Source organism: Rhipicephalus sanguineus, chromosome 5 (assembly GCF_013339695.2).
Source record: "Rhipicephalus sanguineus isolate Rsan-2018 chromosome 5, BIME_Rsan_1.4, whole genome shotgun sequence".
Classification (NCBI taxonomy): Eukaryota; Metazoa; Arthropoda; class Arachnida; order Ixodida; family Ixodidae; genus Rhipicephalus; species Rhipicephalus sanguineus.
Window position 1 is genome coordinate 124,704,716 of NC_051180.1, and position 20,360 is coordinate 124,725,075.

At 46.3% G+C, this 20,360-nt stretch overlaps 2 protein-coding genes across 3 annotated transcripts in view; one reads left to right on the forward strand and one right to left on the reverse strand.

The window, feature by feature from the left end:
- The window catches only part of LOC119394219 (uncharacterized), a 273,711-nt gene that overhangs the window by 42,041 nt on the left and 211,310 nt on the right, over positions 1-20,360 (reverse strand). The gene's annotated exons all lie outside the window — the stretch shown is intronic.
- On the forward strand, positions 292-16,703 carry LOC119394220 (BUD13 homolog). Its single transcript, XM_037661508.2, has 6 exons — positions 292-490; positions 678-850; positions 979-2,198; positions 7,059-7,171; positions 12,733-12,920; positions 16,464-16,703. Exons 1-6 carry the CDS (start codon positions 366-368, stop codon positions 16,637-16,639), a joined length of 1,995 nt encoding a protein of 664 aa, XP_037517436.1. The 5' UTR covers positions 292-365; the 3' UTR covers positions 16,640-16,703.

Below are 20,360 nucleotides of genomic sequence, written 5' to 3' on the forward strand. Positions count from 1 at the left end.
TAAAAGCATGCGCAGTGACCATGTCGATGACAATTTGACAAGATAAACCTTGACTATAAAAAAAATAGAAATAATAACAATATGACTAAATACGCAAAAAAATTATGAATATAAAAAAAAGCAATATGAATAAAAATAAAAAATACGTTGTAAAAAGTAGTGACCCTTGTAAAAAGCCCGTTGTTGGTGTTACCGGTAGTGACATCTCTGGTAAATTTTTTGAACATAAATATGACCTAGATCAAAATATTGCAGCCTTCGAGATTGTCAAGCTGGCCTCGCGACTTTCTTGAAATCTCGGAAGCCACGTAAACAAGGTAAAATGCGGTGAAGAGTTCAAGCGGGAGCAAGTATAAACGGCCGTCATGGCGTCGTCTGGGGATGTTGTTGCCCCGGCAAAGAGCGTCGATAAGCTCAAATATCTAGAGAAATACATGTCCGGGAAGGAAAAGAAAAAGAAGAAACGAGTAAAGCCTTCTTCAACGCAGAGGTAAGTCCTCGTTTCACCCGCTTATCATTATGCGCATTGTGGCTACGAGCTTATTGCGTGTCGGTAGTGAACCGCGAAAGCTCAAGTGGGCTGGCCGCTGTTTTGCTGTGTTTGGGTTGCGCATGCCGAATAGAACGGTTCTTTTTCAAGTTGTCCAGTGGCTGATTTGCGCTTTTTCGTTCGGTAGGTTACGAATACTGGATGACGACGTCGATTTGAAGCATATCCCCTCGGCACAGAGTCGCGAAGCAACACCCGAAGACGACGAACCTGTAGTTGCTTCTGTTATTGACGACCGACCTTTACAGGCCCGTGTAGCGGAGCAGTACACGCCTGCCCAGTGGAAAAAGATTGGCAAAGGTGAGCTCGCTCTTAAACGCTTCCAATTCAATGCTTTGAACGGTTTGCCGCCGCTCGTGGTTAACTGAGAAGCCGCCGCGCATATGTGTGCGTGTTGTGCGCGTCCTAATTGTGTACTTCTGATTCAGATGCAGGCAAAGAAGTTGGCTCGCTTGCTGAGAAAAGACCAGCCGAGGACAGCGATGAGTCGCCTCCGCGGAAGCGGCAGGCTTGCTACAGAGGCAGGCACGATTCCGACAGTGACCTCTCCCCGGAGCGGCCGAGTGCGAATGCGGAGTTACCGGAAAAGCACGAAGAACGCGCGAGGAGCCAGCGCAACCGAGGGACACCACCGCCAGTGGAATCGAAAAGTTCCCGTCGTAAGCCATCCCCTCAAAGGGCGAGGCAGCATTCATCGAGTAGTGATGTATCTCCACCGAGAAGACCATCGCCCCCGAGCAGATCAAACAGAGAGACGGGCGGGTCCCCTCAAAAGCACCATTCGTCATCATCGAAGCACAGAAGCGACGACACTCTCTCGGTTGCACGCAAACATAGGAAGGAACAGACTGGCACACAGCGAAGTTCATCTCCCGACCTTTCTGGGGCCAAAGATGCCAGAGTTAAAGTAAAAGTGGAACCGACTGATCAAACGGCAGAAAGAAGGAACAATCGAAACAAAAGTGACGGCAAGCACAGTCGAACGCATGCATCAAACGAGCTACCCGAGCCGCCTTCGAAATCGAGAAGAGGCCATACCGATTCCGAACACAGCTCATCCAAAAACAAGTCTCACAAGCACGACAAAAGACGTCATTCACCCGACCATGCTGAGGTACGCATAAAGGTTGAACCGAAGTCACCGAGCGATGACCGTGGTGTTGAGAGGATGCCACGGGCACGGCACGACTCCGATAGTGATTTATCACCGGTGAGGACTACGCGTGGTGCCGAAAACATCGACAGTGACCTTTCACCCGAGCGCCCTCGAAGAACGACTGATAGTGTCCCCAGTAAAGGTAGACATGATTCAGACAGCGACTTGTCGCCACCGCGGCCGGGGAAAGCACCGGAAAAGCGCAGTGGATCGGACAGTGATTTGACACCCGTGCGCCAACCTCGCTCTATGAGTGAAAGCCCAGTGCCGTTCAGACTCCGTGGCTCTGACCCTGTGAAGGTTTCGTGCCCCGACGGCTCCGGGCACTACCTTGTTCAACCGGGTGAATTGCGTGAGAAGTTCCGAGAGCGCTCAAAGCAGACGCCTCACAAAAGTAGAAAGGTAACTAGAAAAGGCTCGCCCTCGGTGTCGAAGCATAAGTCGGAAAAGCACAGGAAGGATGAAAGGGAAAGCACCAAGGGCAAAGAAGTGGTAAGGATATTGTCATATTATTATGTGTTTGTTATACTAAGAGGTTTAAACATCATTTTTATATGTGCTGATTTATTTTAAGAATAACATTCACTTATTACCCGAATAAGTGAATGCTGTTCTGGAAGGAGGTGTTTTTTTTTTTCAGTCTGTGGTCCCCTATACAGTGTGCAATTCCATCTGTATATGAATGTGAGCCGTGAGGCAGGTGCATAGCTTTTTTTGTGATGCTGTTAATGGCAGCATCAAATACTGGGGGCATCCACTGACATTTGTACTTGAACAGCTACACGTGTAAGCAAAGGAGCCGGGTAGCTGAAATGATTAGAACTGTTTTTCCGAGTATCAGAACATGAAGCTGACTCAATGACTGCACCACTTCACATGCTATTTTTTTCTATTTTCCTTTTTCTTCCTGTTTCTACATTTAAGGCACCCCAACAAATACGTTTGGTCCATGCCAGTGCAAAGTGGTATTCTCACTTTAATTCTTCCTAGAAATATAGTCTGACGGTAGGCTCTGAATGCTTTCCAGGAGGAAACACTGTTTGTGTTTTTGGGCAGCACATGCATGGTGTTTTATGTCTACTGCTTACTTTGTGATCTGATGAGACGCTGTGTCACTGTAGCGTCCATGGGCATACCAGGTCAGCCTTGGGCTACCACCGCTTGTATGGACAGATGCTGCGTTGAGACTGGTAAAGTGAAATAATGTAGTTTAACATACCTAAGAAACACGTGAGCTATGAGGGGCACTCTCAGTAATAACACTAAGCTGCTGAAAGGCCAACTCCGGTGATTTTTCGAGGTCAGTGGATCTCAAAATTCACTGTGTACGTTCCTTTTCACGTTCCCATTATTTATGCCAAATTACAAGCTGGAGACATACATAGATTCATTACAAGTGAATTTTATTGATTGCCCCGACACTGCCCACCTCGCTTCCCAGAATTATTGGGAACATTGTGTGCGTGACGTCAATTTTGTTAAAGAGGAAGTGATGGAACCGTGGGGCCACTAGAGCGTCTGCTCTCTGCAAGGCAACAATCGCGTGTGTTTGGCGAGCGCTTCGTTGGCTGGGGGTGTGAATTTCAGTTCCTTGTCGTAATGCATGCGATGGGTGGCAAGTGGTGTTGAGTTGTGGGCTGCATATGATCACCGTTCGCAGCCACGAAACACTCGCACCTAACGATTACCCTGCATCTTTATATTCGAGCTAGCAATGCCGATATACCGCACGGAAAGTGCGGTGATATCGTACCGGCTAAAGAATGCACATGCGTGAACATTACGATGCGTAAACACTTTCCGTAACATATGCAGGGTGCACCGGGCCTATCGGTATACAGTCAGCTGTGCGTCGTGCGAAACAAAGTAGCCTAATCAAGTAACGTTGGTGCGGAAAGGTGGCTCGTACTTAGCTTATATTAAATTCCTTCAACCTTACCAACACGACGTTGAACGCCGCTATTGCCAAACTTATGCGCTCTTCCCATAGCAATATTAAGAAGCTTTAGTTAGTCCGCAAATTTGTCAGCGATAGCATTTTACCCAACCGCGGCCCCACAAACTGCCTGGGCAGGTGGCGCCATCTGGCGGTGGAATGCGCAACCATGCAAGCAAGGAACTAAACAGGTGCCACTTCATCGAAGAGGAATGGAATGGTGATTTTAGTTGGCCTACAAATGCGTCCAAACCGCAGCTGTCATTTTCCGACAACTCCGAGGAGCTTGTGCACGTAGCACGGTCAGTCACGCACAGGATATATTTCCGAGGGAGTCACCTTTCCCCTGAGCATCTGCTCTTCACAGCTTTCATACTACGCGCTGGCGGGACCGGCATGCCTTGCACGATTTCCAGTTTTTGCCTCCTTATACGTCACGCGAAGACAGTATGCTCGGTTGGGTTTCGGTGTCGCGCATTCTTGCTTATTTAAAATTATTCTTCAATTTGCCGAGTATTTCTGCTATCGGGTCCGTGACAGGAGCGCCTCAGGAACATAAAAGCACCATTACTTTGACATGGCCAAAAAATCGTCGGAGTTGGCCTTTAAGCCTCTTTAATGGGCTAATGGCTCTGAGTACAAACATGCAATGCGAGAGAGAGCATACACATTTCTTTACAGAGGCTGCTCTTGATAAACACAAATGACCTGCATGAAGGTTGTTCAATAGGTCTAATAAAGATTAACAGTAAAGCTACTTGTCGCATATATATAGCGTTAACGTCACCTGCGTTGCGGTCACCCTCTCTTGCCATCCCTGGGTACCTACCACAGTTCACGTGCTGCAGTGTGGGTTGTTTACAGGTTGTCACCTGTTGCTACCCGGTATGTCGAAAATCAAGCAGTACGGTTTTTGGCTCTCGTACTTCGACGAGCTCGTTCGAACAGGAAGACCTCGAATGTTGACTCGATGCGAGACTAAGATTAAAATGTGTGACGAATTCGACCCATACTGGATTTCCGTCGGCTGAGATGCCACCGCGGACTCCAGCTTGTTGCCTGCCATGACCTGCTTGGGGGTATTTAATTATCTCGTTTTCACTACAAATTTCGTGACCAAAGAACAAGTGAAAGCCCAAAGTCCCTTGAGGCCCACAATATTTTACGACTGGATGAGTGAATGGTTTCACAGCGAAGCAGCTCCCATTGAAATGGGTCGCCAAGTTTACCTCGGACGCGGCCCCCGCCACTGAAGTAGTTCATACAGTGCAAAATTGAAATTTCCTACTTATTTTAAACGGTACAGATGCTGGGGCTTTTTGATCTGCATTTGTGGAAACGGCCAGAAAAAAAATTGTGTGATTGCATGGTAACAACTTCACATGGTACATACCGATAACGTCTGTTACTTTTTTTTCTGTCTCGTATGTTTTTGCTGCTTTTTTTTTACCTTGTATTTTTCTTTCGTTGTTGTTCACTAGTGTGCAAAGGTGCAACTACGAACAAGACTGATTTAGAGAATTAACAAATGGTTAAAAAAAAAAGAGGTTACCGGACCCCCCACTTAAACCGATCGGAAAGTTAACCTTGGGGTGCTGTACTTCAAACTGCCAGTGAATGAAACTTGTTTCACTATTTGCTTGTGTCAATGCAACCTGCTCACCCCTGCGACTGTCATAACGATTTCAACAGCCTCCCTTATTTGCTGACTGCGTGCAGCGTAGTACTGGCGAAGCTTGCAGGTGCAGTGATTACTGTAAGCTATCTCTGTTTATGGGTAAGTGCTTGGATAGCACTTACCCGTAATAATGTTACACCTGAAGACACGAATATTATCGAAGTTTTTCAAGTCATTTTCATAAATTTGCGCCAGCCAAACACGCCGGTGCTCTTCAGAAAGTTGCATTGTGTGTTCACAATGCCGGATAGTAATGTTAGGCAGGGAGAACATACCCACACTTTGCTCCCTGTTAGTGGTCTTCAAAGACAATGTGCTTCACCTGCAGCAGATAGTTGCACAAACTTGCATCGTAAGGCCGAACTGAGTGGGTGCAAGCATGATGTAACAACACGGCAGCTGTCTGCGACAGCGTCATTAGGTACCCAGCCATGCCAGTGACATGTACCAGAAGTTGATAAAAGTGACGGTGCTCGGTGACGCATGTGCACACTATGTATTCGTGTTAGATTCCTGTGTATGGGTTGTCCGCTCAGGCCAAGGAACCACTTGTTTCTGCTCTAGGCAACATTAAGAGAGGCACGTTTGAAGGTGCACAGTACTGAAATATATAGGGTCAATAAGACACAAACCTTTGTATACATGTTAAGTGCATTTTTATCGCTACCATTGCTTCACCTTTCAGGCAGAAATGACTTTCTTTAACATGTGAGCAGGAATCAATTCAGAAGTTATGCAGGCTGTTGACGCTCACGGATAGCAATATTTTCCCACGCGTCAATGTGGGCATGTCACAGTTTTGCTGCAGGCAGTTTTTCAACCGCACTGTGTCGATTCCATAATGTTTTGATGCAGTGCTGTGGGCGTTTAGGCTTGGTGAGGTAGCTGTATGATCAGTGTTGTGTCATTACATTGTGCCAAAAGGAAAAGGAATGATTGTCATATTATTGCGACTTCCTCGTTGAGTGATAAGCCATCCAGGTTCAAGATAATACTGCAGAGTGAAATAAAGGGATCCACATGTGGATGCGGTGCTACTTTGGTAGACAGAAAGGGCTTTAGAAACGGGGGGGGGGGGGGGTGAAGGGGTTTAGTGCTGCCCCAAGGTCAAAGTGTTTGTGAACTCTTGAGTATACACTCAAACCTCGCTATAACAAACATGGATATAACGAATTATTGGTTATAACGAAGTAAATGAAGAATAGTCTTGCCATAGCTACAGTGTTATAAATAAACGTTTATAACGAATTTTCGGATATAACAAAGTTAATTTCGTGGCAGATGTGACTCTGTTATAATGAGGTTTGAGCGTAGTTCAGTGACCTCATCGAACTGGGGCTGGAACAATGCCATGAAGGTACCAAAAGCAGATTTATGCATCCTTGTAAGAAGGCATCCAAGAGGAGTTACATGTATTCCAGCATTGGAAAACGTTGCTGCTTTGAGGATTAATTGTGCTTGCTGACCTGTCATCTTGTGCCTGTGTGTGGGGCTTTGGAATTGCTGTTATGTTATATACAGAAGTGTTTTTTTAAGAGCACCTGCTTGTATGTTATGTTCCCTGTTCTCATAAAGGTAGCTAGAATGTTTTCTTATCAGCACATAGGTACCTTGAGACAATGAAGGAATTTCTTACTTTCATGTCGAACATTGTGAACTTAAATGTAAAGTGTGCTTGCCGGGACACTTACGTGAAGTGGCATTGTTTATTTCTTTAACTTTGTTCACGTTTGCTTAGGAAAAAGTGCAAGAAGTTGTGAAGCTTCGAGACACCACTAAAGCTGACAAAGCCAAGGAGAAAGCTGCGAAAGAGGCGGAAATGGCCAGCATCTACAGCAAGTGGGGGAAAGGGTAAGAAGTCATTGTGCTGTTTTTTTTTTTAAACCTAATTCTCTGCACACACTGCTCAAGCATGCATGTGAGCTGCATGAAAGCATCAAAGCAAACTTAAGTATGATACAGTGTCACAAAAGCTATATAATTTCATGAAGTTTTCCATGAAAAATAACTTTTTTTTTTGTAGCAACAAGCAAACACTAGCATCAGCTGTACCCCATCCATAAGAATGAGGCACAATCCTATGTCAACTGCCTGTTGCTTGTATTTATATAAACGACAATAAGACTGATCTTGCATATACAGTTGCCGACCGTTTATTCGGACTCGGCAGGAACCGCCGAAAAGTCTGAACAATCAGGAGTCCGAAAAAAAAGAATTAACCAGAAAAAAGCACCTTTATTGGCCCAGCAGCCAGAAAAAACTTGTCAGTGTGCGTCTGTACACGTGCACGCTTACGGGCAACTAAGTTGGCCTGATTACAGCCAATGTTTGGCCACCCCTGTGGGTAGGCAATAGGCCTCGTGCACTGCTGTTTCAAGCCGAGGTGACAGCGCCCCCTCCTGTACGCAGCGGAAAAGTTAGGATGGGAGCCGGTTGCTCAGGGGCGCGCCGGGACGGTAAGCGCGTCGCTAAAGTCCGCATTTTCTCTTACTGCTGCGTGCATGGCTGTCACATCAGCTGCAGGAACACCTTTGGCAAACGACCACCTGTAGAATTCTGCCGTTTCCCACAGAAATTACACGAAAATGAAAGAAGTTAACTTTCCACCAGAGCTGAGTGGCGTGTAAACAACTCGTCGAACTTCGTCCATAAATGATCCCACTTTCATTCAGCTGTTATTATTTGTTTGATTTGTGTACACAGACATTGCAGGACAGAGAGAAATAAAGAAGGAGCAGGCTGCATGCCGTCTAGAGAACGCCAGTGTATTTCGCTCTGACGCGTGATCTCGTCGTGCCTGCCCGAACGGCGAGCACTGGCAGTCAGTGCGGAAACAGACACGCATTTGCAACGTCCCTGGAGAGAAACAAAAAAATAATAATAAGCTCACCGCCACTCGTACGTCGTAGTCCACGATTTTCATTTGCACTATGCGCTCCTTGACGATGTGGGAAGTCTCCGTTGCGTTCAGGAATTGCTTCTTTCATGCCGCACAACTTATACCACTCGCGTACAACTTCGAGCAAAGCGACAAACAACTCATTGAAGCACCTGTCCATATCTTCAATCCTACGACAACCGCAGAACACACGATGGTTGCTTCTCGCAGTCATGCTCACGCGAGAGCCGTCGACGCGCTCTTCTAGCAGACGACACCCAACAAGAGATTCATGGGCGCTTCACACGGCCCGAAATGGTGTGTGTGGTCCGATGGGCTCCCAGTGCGGTTTCAAAAGGGACGTAGCAGCACTAATTGTTTCTTGTTACTGCTGCACGCAGCCAGCTGCGTTTTTTTTTTTCTCTCTGCGGAAGGGTGTGCTCATAGCTTGGTTTTCAGCAGTAAGCGGGATGAAGACGTCTCTTGCCTTTCTCGGGTGACACCAACTCGCTGAACGGGTACGTTCAGCGAGTTAATGCATAGAAATATTTGTGGTGTAACTCAGGACGAGGGAGATAAACGAGAGATCCTATCCTTTATCCTGTCGCTTTTCTTCCTCGTTCTCAGTAGGGCCACAAATGTTCGTTTAAAAAAGGGGGGGGGGGACTTAGTTGAATGCCGTCCAGAGTTGCGGAGAGGCCGGCTTTAAGAAAGTGGTTTTTTTGGACTAGATGGTTGAAGCGCTAGCAGTCACAACGGGACGTCCGTGTCCGCTAGCGCTTCCACCATCGCGCAGGGACGTCCTGTTGTGTCTTTCTCGTCCGTGCCTGCTAGCACTATGATATCTTTTGACAGGCTGCCTTTCCACGGATACGTGAAACACAAGTCAGCTTGAGTCAGCACGGTGTACTTATGCACGAAAAGGCGAACAAAGATTGCTGTTCTAAAAGAAACGCTGCCGCCGCAACCGCCACTGCCGCGCTGAAACATGTAGGCGCGCACGGGCGCGCGCGTATAGGCCTCGACAGCTGGTATGATGGCGCTGCGGCGCTAGGACAGTCAGCGCCGCGAGTAGCGGCCGCGCGCATGATCCCGTCGTCAGCCGTCGTGGCATGTTGCGAATGCCGCTCTGCGTGAGCAGAGCAATGGCATTGCGGAACGAGCAGCGTGCGTGACTGTGTGGATTTCGCGGAACTGAATACGTAGAAAGTTATTTAAAATAAAAGCAGTCTTCTTCACGGCAGTGATCTTTACGCCGCTAACCATGTTTGCGGCGTCAGGGAGCAAACTGTGTCAGCAAAGGGGCCCTTCGAAGTCAGTTGCACGTGTGTGAAGAGCGTCGACTCGGACATCCGCCTTCAGGTTATCAAAGTTTTATCAAGGTCTTCCAATATTTACATTAAATTAAAGGCGTTGTCACGAAGATGCGCCTCCATCCGGCAACATCGCCAACGCTTGGCACGCTCGGCTCGTGCTTTTTCTTCCCTCATCTATTACGCGAAGAGCTACCTTTGACTTTTCCATCCATTCTCGCTATTCATCAGGGCTTCTCGCTATTAATCAGTCTGCGTGTGTTAGTTGATGTTCGGGCTCAGCAAGAGAAAAAACGTTCGTTCCTCTCACTTTTTTTTTTTTACGCTGGCTCGTTCCCTTCAGACTTTTCGATGATTTCTGCACATTTTCCCAGCCGTCTATAGACCTAATTGCACATTGTGGGAGCAAGGTGCAGATGCAAGGGTGGACGCTGAAGATGGTGTAAGCAAGCTCGTCGCCGCCTTGTATATGTTTGTCAACAAGTGCGAGCACACATCCTGCACAGACCTGTCATGCGCGTGGCTCTGGCCATCGCCGCGTCCCCTTCTAGATACGAGGTTGTTTAACGCTTCGTCGCAGGGTCACGCTGTCACCTTTCCCATAGCCCGCAGGAAAACGTGTCGGAACACACAGGCAGAATGCAGGGCTTTCGAGCTTCTCTCATCATTGCGCAAGAAGTGGGCACTGTATATGCGGTTTCGGTGCTTCACGAGCTGCCTAAGACCTCCATTGGGGCTAAAAGAAGGCAGACTTTATGACCACAACGAGCAAATATGCGCAGTAATAGCAAGGAAAGCATTAAAAAATTAAGAGCGTCTGTTTATCTAGCACGTCGCACCGCCCTTATCCGATGCTGTCATTGCTCGTTCTCGTGAGCCTTCCATATAAATCCATATAATTTTATTTCTGGCAGCTTAATGACAGTGTTTCTGTAGCTGTTGCGACAGCGATACACGCCACAATACATAGTTACGGCAGCTTAATGACAGTGTTTCTGTAGCTGTTGCGACAGCGATACACGCCACAATACATAGTTACACACCTGTTTGACCGCGAATTAGCTTCGTCCTTTCGAGTTGCTATGGTTCCGCCCGTAGGCACCCGCTCTCAGCCGCGACTGACTAGAAACGCGCCGCGTGCGGCGCCACTTGTTCAGTCAAAACTGCAGCGCACTAGGCCTATTCTCCCAACCTAAGAGTACACCGCTCGCCCAACAGAGGGTGGGAGCAGTGGCGCCACCATACCAAATCTCTAGACCTATAACGCTAAATCTGCATCATTTGATCGCTGTGGTGTGGGAGGCGCATCATTTCGACAGTCACTGACCACATGCACTGGTTCGAGTAGCTGACGGATGATCTCATCGGCCAACTCGGCAAAAACACCCAAGCAACTTTGGATTGAGGTCAGCCGCCTTCCACCTGGTGAATAATCGCTGCTTTTTTCGCCATCGTCAGGGCCTTGTAGTCGCCGCATTTCTTTACTTCCGACAGCACACATGGAACAGGCGGCGTCGGAGCTGATCAGTGGTGCGATATTGTACGCATTCCAAGTAAGCACGGAGGCGTGGTGTTACATCCAGCCGCACGCAAATGGCCAGTGTGAACCGCAACAGACGTTGCAGCCCTGCATTGACCAATCGCGTGCAACTGGATGTAACACCACGCCTCCGTGCTTATTTTGGAACGCGTACAAGATCGCACCACAGGCCTCGCACTCCAAGCAACTAACAAGGGAACGAGACGCAAAGCTCGGGACGCAGATCAGGCCTAGCCACAGAAACATCTGACGCAAACCCTCAAACGCCAAAAGGGAACGACGTTGGTCTAGTTGATGTTGCAGCGCTCGTGTTGTCATACTCGGTTTGTCCGAGTTAGGGTACGCGTCGTACTCGTACGCCCCGTAATTCACCTCAAACGCCGCCGCATCGAGCCGGTTCTGGTCTTGGCTTGGCTTGGCCTGCTGTTTGGCCGTGTTAGCCGGTCAATGGATACTTGACTGGCTAAAGCCAAAAGGCAACCGTTACATGTAGCCAACAAACATAGCCTTCGAGATCGGTAATTTCTGCGTGGATTTTGACACTGGCACGATCTCAGTGCAACATTTCAGTGCTGGCAACCTAGCAAAAATAATCTGAACATTGCTGACAGCTTGTCATGGCGTTCAACGTCGCACGCGATCAGCCAGCTGGAGTCCGAAAAATCGAACGGCGCACTGTGGGGCGTCCGAATTTTCGGTCGTGAGTTTACATAACTATGCGACGAGTGGCGGTGCCACGAGCGTGTCCGAATAAACGGTCGGCGACTGAATTTGTTTGGCGGGGTATGTCAGCGGCTTTTGTTTTGCCTACATTCGAATTGCTCGTAAAACGTGACTGCCAGTTAGTTGCAGCCACAGTGGCAACACATCCTAGCTGCGTGAAGCTGTGTGGGTCTGTGACTTGTTGCATGCCTGGTTTACTTATTTTCGTGTTCAGCAGTGTGCTGGGACAGAAAATCGGACTCAGACACGCCTTCTGACAGTTCAAGCAAGAAGTACCCATCCGTGTTCCCCCCTTGCTTGTATATATACCGGCAGTCTTGATAAGCCACATACAAGCGATGCACAAACCAGTTCTGCACAGCCATCTGTGCAGATGTCAGAGTAACACCACCCTTGTGTCACTTACTTTAAACTTAGGGTACTCCAAACCCCCAGATACATTTTTCTCTTTAATTGTTTGAACATTCAGCTGATACTAAGATGTATAGTTCATAATTGACATTGCTATAGCATGTCTAACTTGCCATGCATGGTTGCACCAGTTTGTAGTGATTGTCGCAGTCATGCTCTTTTGCATTCTTTAAAATTAAGTTATCTCTTGAGAATGCCAGTTTGTTTTGCTTTGAAACCAAATTGAATTGTGGTTCATTGTATTGGATAAGGCATTAGATTAACCCTTGGTGCCATACTCCAGAGAAGCTTGGGCTCTGGGTCATAACATGCATGTCCCAGCGTCCAATATTGAGATGTAATTTCACTTTGAAGATTGTCCCACACCTCATGATGGTGAAGCGCTAAAAGAAACGGAGACTTATGAAGAACACTGGACAAAGCGCCGTGTCCTGTGTTCTTCATAAGTCTCCGTTTCTTTTAGCTCTTCACCATCGTGAATGTATACCAACACGCCCAACTGGCAGTTAGTCCCACAACTGAATGTTGATATCTGTACTTATTGCAGTCTCGCTCAGCAAGAGCAGCAGGACCAAAATCTGGCTGAACACCTGCACGAAATGTCCAAGCCCTTCAGTCGTTATGAAGATGACGAAGACCTGGAGAAACACCTGAAGGACCAGGAAAGAGAAGGAGACCCGATGCTGAACTACATCCGAAAGAAAAAGAAGAAGCAAACAGGAGAAGGTGCTTCTGGTAGGTAGCATCACTGACCCTGAACGTTTTAGATTTGTTTATTGACACGACATGGCAGCTGGCAACTGTGGTGTTGGGTTGCTAAGTGCGAAGGTGCGGGTTCGATTGCCGGCCGCAGCTGCACCTTGTCGATGGGGGCAAAATGCTAGATAACCCATGTGCAGTGGAATCTCGTTACCACGTTTTTCACAGGAACCGGAAAATAAAACGTACTCCGTCAGCAACTCACTTTTATTGAGCAACATTGAAGTAGCTGGTCAGTTTGCGCTGCTCTTTCTTCATTTCAATGTCTAGGAGTAAGTTCTTCTGAAAAGTAACAAAAGAGAGGCTGCAGTTTGCTCACTCAGCTCTGCATTCGCAACGAAGATATACGAAGTGCGTCCAACTGTTCAAATGCATCGCTTGCGGTTGAACACTGGTCACCATGGCTCACTCCGGCTTCTAATGCGTCGTCGTCGTTGCCACCATCGTCCGCAACTGCCGCCACACCGCAGGACTCCGCATCTATACCTTGCATCGCTTGGCACATCATCCTGATCATTGAACGCAGTGGGCTGCACCTGGCAGCGATCTTTTTGCTGCAAAACCGACGCTGCTGTGACCTCAGCGGCTGTGCAATGTGCAGGTCGTGGCTTGTTGGAACGTGGTTTGAGCTAATACCGAAGAATACACATAGGATTTCTAGGTATATCGGTCAAGATCCACTTTCGCAGTCGTATTATCCAACTTTTGGGCAAAGATGTGATGGTATTCAAACATATGAAAAAATAAATTATTTCCAAAGGACGTTGGCCAGGAATAAAAAGAAAAACGTGTTATGCAGAATCGTATCAGCGAGATTCCACTGTACTTAGATTTAGCTGCATGTTAAAGGACCCCAGGTGGTCATAATTAAGTCTGATGTCCCCCACTGCAGTGGGTCTCATAGTCATTTCATGGTTTTGGCACATGAAACACCAGAACATTTAGCTCTGTTTATTAGTTTATCTGCCTAGATTTGTGTTAACTTTATTGGCCAGTTGCCCACTCCTACCTTTCCTGTAGCTGAAAGTGTGTTCTGATTTGTCCGTGGTGGCTGTGAGTGGCACTGGATAACACTATTAAGTCACTGTAAACGTGCACAAATACCTGAGAAATTGGATGAGAAAATAGACATGATGAACAGCCATGAGAATGAGCGAAATGTAGAGCAGTAGTGCGGCCCAAGCTGTGAGGCAAAATAGAGAAGGAAAAGAAAAAGGAAGTGGGGCTCGTCACGAGCATGAACCTGCTGCTCTGCTCCAGTGTGTAGGGGAACACAGGAAAAGTATGCTGCTTGTGAACGCTTGCCGAGACAAAGGGGTGGACTATCTGCTGACAGGGGCTATTGTGTACTGGTTGCTTGGTAATAGGGCAGTTTGATTTCTTCTAATTCAATCAGTAATGAACTGATCTGAAATATCCTTTTGGGTAAAATGCTCCCTCCTTACAACTTTCAGTCTGTGACCAAAATTTACAGTGAGGCCTGGCGAGGGAAGTGAGTAAAGCATCTTTCCAAGGCTGTCCAAGCACTCATAGGATTATCTCATTATGGAACAAGATTGCGTCGTGAATAAGTCTGCTCCTGCGAAATTTTTTTAAATCCTCCAAGTATCATGTAAGTGGAGTTACAAGTATAGTCACTGGCAAAAGTAGCATTCTACAAACTTCTTTTGACAGCATGCATCATTTTTTCGTTCGGAAAGTTTGGGTACTGAGAGTGTGCACGTTCAGTAGACTCTTAGTAAACGGAAATCTCTTAAACGGAACAGCTGCTTAAATGGAACAACTGCCTCTCATACGATTGGTTTAGGGCTTGTATTCTGCATGCCTGTTCATCTCTCAATAAACAGAACTCCTGCTAAACGGAACATATTTTCCTGGTCCCTTCAGGTTCCGTTTAACGAGAGTCTACCGTATATTTCTTCGCTGTGTGTGCTACCATAATATGCAGCGACAAGAGGCACCAAAATGTGCGCCCAATGTGCTCGGTCTGCGAGCGCTGCCCCTGAAAGTAGCACGCTTCCCGACAATGCGACCGGTGTGCGTCGTCGTGGGAGACGACGCAGTTCGACATTACGCCATTCAGGCTTCTGCACCTGCGCGAGCTGCTGCCGGCGCGCGACTGTAGTGCTCGCCGCATCACGATGCCATGCGCTCTGAGATTTGCCCTAAGTGTGAAACAGCCTGTACACTGCACGGGGGACTGTGGACAGAGCATGCACTATTTGCTGTCCGCACAACAGGGCTGAAATGCACAGTCACTTTCATGTGCCGTTCTCCAGCCTCTCTGTACTGCCATAGCAGGCTCAGTACAAAATAAGTGACCAACTCGGCTGTAGCATAGCCAGCAATATTTTTCGGGAGGGTTCAGCAGTCCATTATGTATGTTTGTGCATGCATTTGTATGTGTGCGCATTACATAGACATGCAAATAGAAATTTTTTTCAGCACAATAATTTTATTAATTAATCATCATACCCCTAGGAGACATTTGGCTCTCTTTCTGCAGAACCCAGACCATCAGTATGATCTCTCAGAGGGAGCAGTAATATTTGGCTGAACTGCATTTTCCATCTTGTTCAAAAGAAGTGCAATTGCCTCGTTATCACCATTGGTTGAGTGTACGAATTGCAAATGGGACCGTTGGTGCTGTCAGCGTCAACACGACTGATGCAAAAAACCATCATCATGTGATGACACCACCCTATGACGTCACAAGTCACCAAAATTTGTGCCATCATCACGATGTCATCACATGACATTGTCACTTGGTCCGAGGTGGGCCGACCCCCGAGGCACTGCAACACCATGTTGTGGGTGGAGACTTTTGCGGGGTAGAGAGACCAATTCACCCGACTGAGAAGAAAAAGAAGAAGATGGCTTTTGCCTTTGAGTCATCTTACACAAATGCATAAGGGACCGTGTGACTTTTATCCTCCACTATAATGTTTGCTCTGACAGCTTATCAGTCATGACATTGTGCTGCCAAGCATGAGATTGCTAGCTTGATTGCCTGCCACGGTCGCTGTTCTCCGATGAAAGCCAGAATGCAAAAGTGCTCATGTACTCAGATATGCGTGCGTACTAAAGAAGCCATGGCCAACAAAGCTCTTGTAGAGTCCCCACTACGGCATTGCCTGTGGCCTCGGAATGCTTCAAAGTGTTTAGCACTTTTTGATAGCTCATGTTGCAAGCGTGCTAGCTACTAGTAGTGTCTCCTCCCATTATTTCTCTTCCATTCTTGTCTCTTTGGCCCTACCACCAGTGCCTAGTACCAGCGCAAACCAGATGTGTGTCTTGTTATTGTCTCTGCCTTTCCTCTCTCCTCTCATCTTTTCTGGTGAAGTTGTTAAGCCTGCATTTATCTGATTGCCCTTTTATGAGAAAAGTACCTTTCAGATATCTCTGCAGTACAGCAGATGGTGTGGTTATCTGTTGTGCTCCGAACTAAGAACTTGGGGACACACTACAAGCTTTTCTGTGATCCGTGTATTAAAGAGCATTTTCATTTATTTTGTGCAGGTCGTCCTGCATACAGTGGCCCAGAGCCTCCGCCAAATCGCTTTGGAATTCGTCCTGGCTACCGTTGGGACGGAGTGGACCGGTCAAACGGCTTCGAGAAGAAGCTGATAGAGTCAAAAAATAATAAGAAGGCGATGGAAGAAATTGCGTACAAGTGGAGCGTAGAAGACTTGTAGCCTTCCTTTTATGTTACACTTATGTAACAACTGTTTTTACATAAAATGTTATTTAAATACGGAACCCCTCGTATTCCCTTGCCTGGCTTTCTGCATGTACCAAGCCACATTGTTTATGATTGGCTATTTACTGATGAAAGTTTGTATTCTCTGTTGTGGTGTCTTTAGATAATGCAGCAGAAAAAGCACTGCATTTCCTCTGCATTACCTGCACAGTGTTGTGTGGGTAATGCAGAGGTAGTGCAACGCATGCGAGTACCGCGCTCAGCCTGATAGATAATGTACCCATGCTTCGCGACTCACACTTAGTGCAATATGTTCCACATCAGATGGGAACTCGTGAGTTGCGCACAGTGCCATGAGTGGTGTGGGCTGAAGCTTGCCTCCTGTGTTTTGCATGGCGTAACTTGAAGCCAACAAACATAGCTGAAATTGCCATCTACATATGTTTTTCTTTTTGTTGAGTATCCTTATCCACGGAAAATTTTGAGCATTTCAATGAAAAACATTTCCTTTGGGTATCATTGTCTTGCCCCTTAAGGGCCCATTACATGGTCAACTCGCACACATTCAGGGCTGTTGTTCGCCTGGATAAATGGAGACACATGGATAAATATGTTAATTGCAAGCCAGTATGCCAAACTTAACAGTGCCTCAACATGTGTGACACATCAAGGGTGGTTTACTTTGCAGGATTGAATCCCGGCCGTTGTGGCCCCATTTCAGTGGAAGCAAAAAGCTAAGAGGCCTGTGTGCGTAGACTTAGGTGCATGTTAAAGAACCCCAGGTGGTCGAAATTTCCAGAGCCCTCCTATACTGCATCTCTCATAATCATATCATGGTTTTGGGACGTTAAACTCGAACAATTATTAAGTGTGAGTCACCAGCTGCGGCATGTCGCCGCTGTGTACACAGCTTCCACGCGCCATTGTGAGTGGTATGCAGAGGCACATTAGATGTTTATTGACCTTTTACAAATTGGCGAGTGATGAAAATTAACCCATCATACTTCGGCACAACGTTTATCTAAACTCTACTAATATGACTGCAGATTACACACAAGGTTGTGTTGAGAAAGTTTATTCAACCAGAACAGGCATACAGACAAGTGTTCAACCTAAAGGCAAATAGGTTGGTAGTGTCAATTTGCACTAGCACCACTAACTGCACTGCATCACAACCTTCAAATGTCGGAAGGTCTGTCTGCTAAACTTGCGTCAGTTTTTTTTTTTTCACAGTTTATTTTTACTTTTGGAGCTAGGGTTGCCACCTTTTACCGAAAAAAAAAACAGCCCTTCGACGAGGGGGGGGGATTAACAGGAGATTAAAATAATGTTGAACGATAGATGCTATGTCAATTCTTCGGCATGCAGTGCCATTTAATGTAACATTGCTTTCATTGAGCCAAATAAACCCAATACATAAACAAAAGCAGCACACTCAGCTAACGAACTAGCCTAATTGCTGACATAAAAGTACCCATGTTTGGAATGACGCTTCGCTTATTACTCTGAATATGCTGCACTGAAAAGGAACCGCAATGCTTCGTCCATAAAAAAAAGCTCTTCTTTGCGTCTGAATCCAGCAGGCCAGTGGCATTATAGACACAAAGGAACGTTAAAAAGTGCAGATGCCACAAAAATGTAGGACATTCATGTACCATACACGCACAATAATAGGCTCTATTTCAATGATCGGTAGACTTGAAGGGATCTCAGAAAATGGTTGACTAATAGCGTAAGTTTTGGTGATTGACGATAAATATTTACCGGCGTAGTTGTTGAATTGACGCTTATAAAACACCCAAAAAATAAATAATCGCGATATGACAAAAAAAAAAAAACAACGGCCAATGGTGGCCGGTGCAGACCGGCAACCGGCCCGCCATCTGAAAAACCGGCCTAGCCGGTCTACAACCGAACAGGTGGCAACCCTATTTGGAGCGCATGCCAGAATATCCTCAATGCATGCTTGTTGCATGTTTTGAGTGACTGCTGAGCAGCTTGAATCCAGTGGCAACATCTGTGAGCTGTGAAAGCATATTTTCCTCCTGTAGTTGGTGCCATAGCTCTGTTTTATTATGAAAATGTTGCACCATGCTTCATACAGTGTTCACAACACTGCATTGGAGCATTCGCTTGGATCTGTGACCATCACTGCAGCATCTCGTGGACATCACTTTAGATTATTAACAAAATATGTTGATGGGTATATTTGTCAACATCCTCTCCTTGTTCTAATGAGAATGGGCGGTCTTTCACATTTTCTGGCAGGCGAATGGCTGCGATGGTGCACTGCGAAGCTCGGGGGTACAGGATATCACGATCTTGGCTCATAGAACTCCAGAATTAATTGTTAAATTTGGCCAATCTTCCACCCGCCACGGTGGTCTAGTGGTTATGGTGCTTGACTGCTGACCCAAAGGTCGATGGGATCGAATTCCAGCCGCAGCGGCTGCATATGCGATGGAGGCAAAAATGCTTGAGACCTGTGTACTTAGATTTAGGTTCACATTAAAGAACCACAGGTGGTCGAAATTTCCAGAGCCCTCCACTGCTGCATCTCTCATAATCATATCATGGTTTCGGGACGTTAAATGCCAACAATTATTATTATGGGCCCTCTTCCACAAAGTGTATGAAAGCAGGTTTTACAAGCATATCTTTAATATGAAATGAAACATGCTTTTGAATGCATGGGTTATTTAACACATTCTTCTTGTTTCGGGTAATTTCTTCTTGATCTTGTCATTGGCCCATGCGTCAAATAATATGTGATCACATATTATTGGGTGCATGGGCCAATGACAAGCGAGTATCGAGAATAGCTGAGTACAAAGCTTGGTTGCTCTCCTCTGTTCATAGCTAACCAGCAGTACATGCAAAAACAATATAATAGAAGAAAAATGAGCCATTCTATTTGTCACGCTTGCATGTACACTGCATTTTAGTAACGAGTCAATACACTCTTTCCAAGCTTGTGGGTCTTGCATTGCTGTTCATTGTTGAACCACTGGCAAGCAACCCTTACATGTTACAGCAGTCGTTTTTCATCTTGCATGTCTTGATTTGTGGCGGGAAAATACTAAGGCCAGTGCATGTGGGAGGGAATCGTGCTTCAATGGCTTGGCAATGGTACTTTCAGTAGGACTGTTGATGTACCTGATATGTCAAACACAAATGGGTGATACTGTAAGGCTGTCGTTATTTGATGCGTAAATTTTATGTTTCATATTTTTGCTTTTTAGAAAGTGGTCATATGTATAAAACTCTATTCACGCTTAAATTCAGCCGCGAGTTCGACCTCTTCTTTGCCGCACGAAATATTTTTAGTTGCGAGAGAGTCATAGATGGATGAGATTAGAGCAAATGCATATTTTTACATGCGACTTTCTGATTGAGTGGCAAACATTTCTTTTGTTCTACAGTGATAGAGAGAGCTGTGTTAGGTTAACGAATGTCCTAAGACAGTGAAAACCTTCCAGAGTAAAATTAAAAGCGACTGTATTAGCAAAACACCAAGGAGGCAAAAAAAAGGGGGGAAAAGAAAAAGCGCGTAATAGCGAAACTGAAAGTGTACGTTGCGCTGTATCTAAAACATGTCGGCCACGACGTGATTTAGGCTCTAAAAGTTGTTTTGACAGTAGAGTTTTATGTTATATATACTGTAGGTGTTCTGTGAGGAACCTAATAGTTCTGACGTTTGTAGTGCGTAAAAAAAG

Bases quoted from the DNA above. Each gene is read 5' to 3' on its own strand.
- LOC119394220 (XM_037661508.2), top strand. From the start codon at position 366: ATGGCGTCGTCTGGGGATGTTGTTGCCCCGGCAAAGAGCGTCGATAAG. The intron at 851-978 runs GTGAGCTCGCTC...CTTCTGATTCAG, and splicing joins GTGGAAAAAGATTGGCAAAG to ATGCAGGCAAAGAAGTTGGC. The intron at 7,172-12,732 runs GTAAGAAGTCAT...TACTTATTGCAG, and splicing joins TACAGCAAGTGGGGGAAAGG to TCTCGCTCAGCAAGAGCAGC.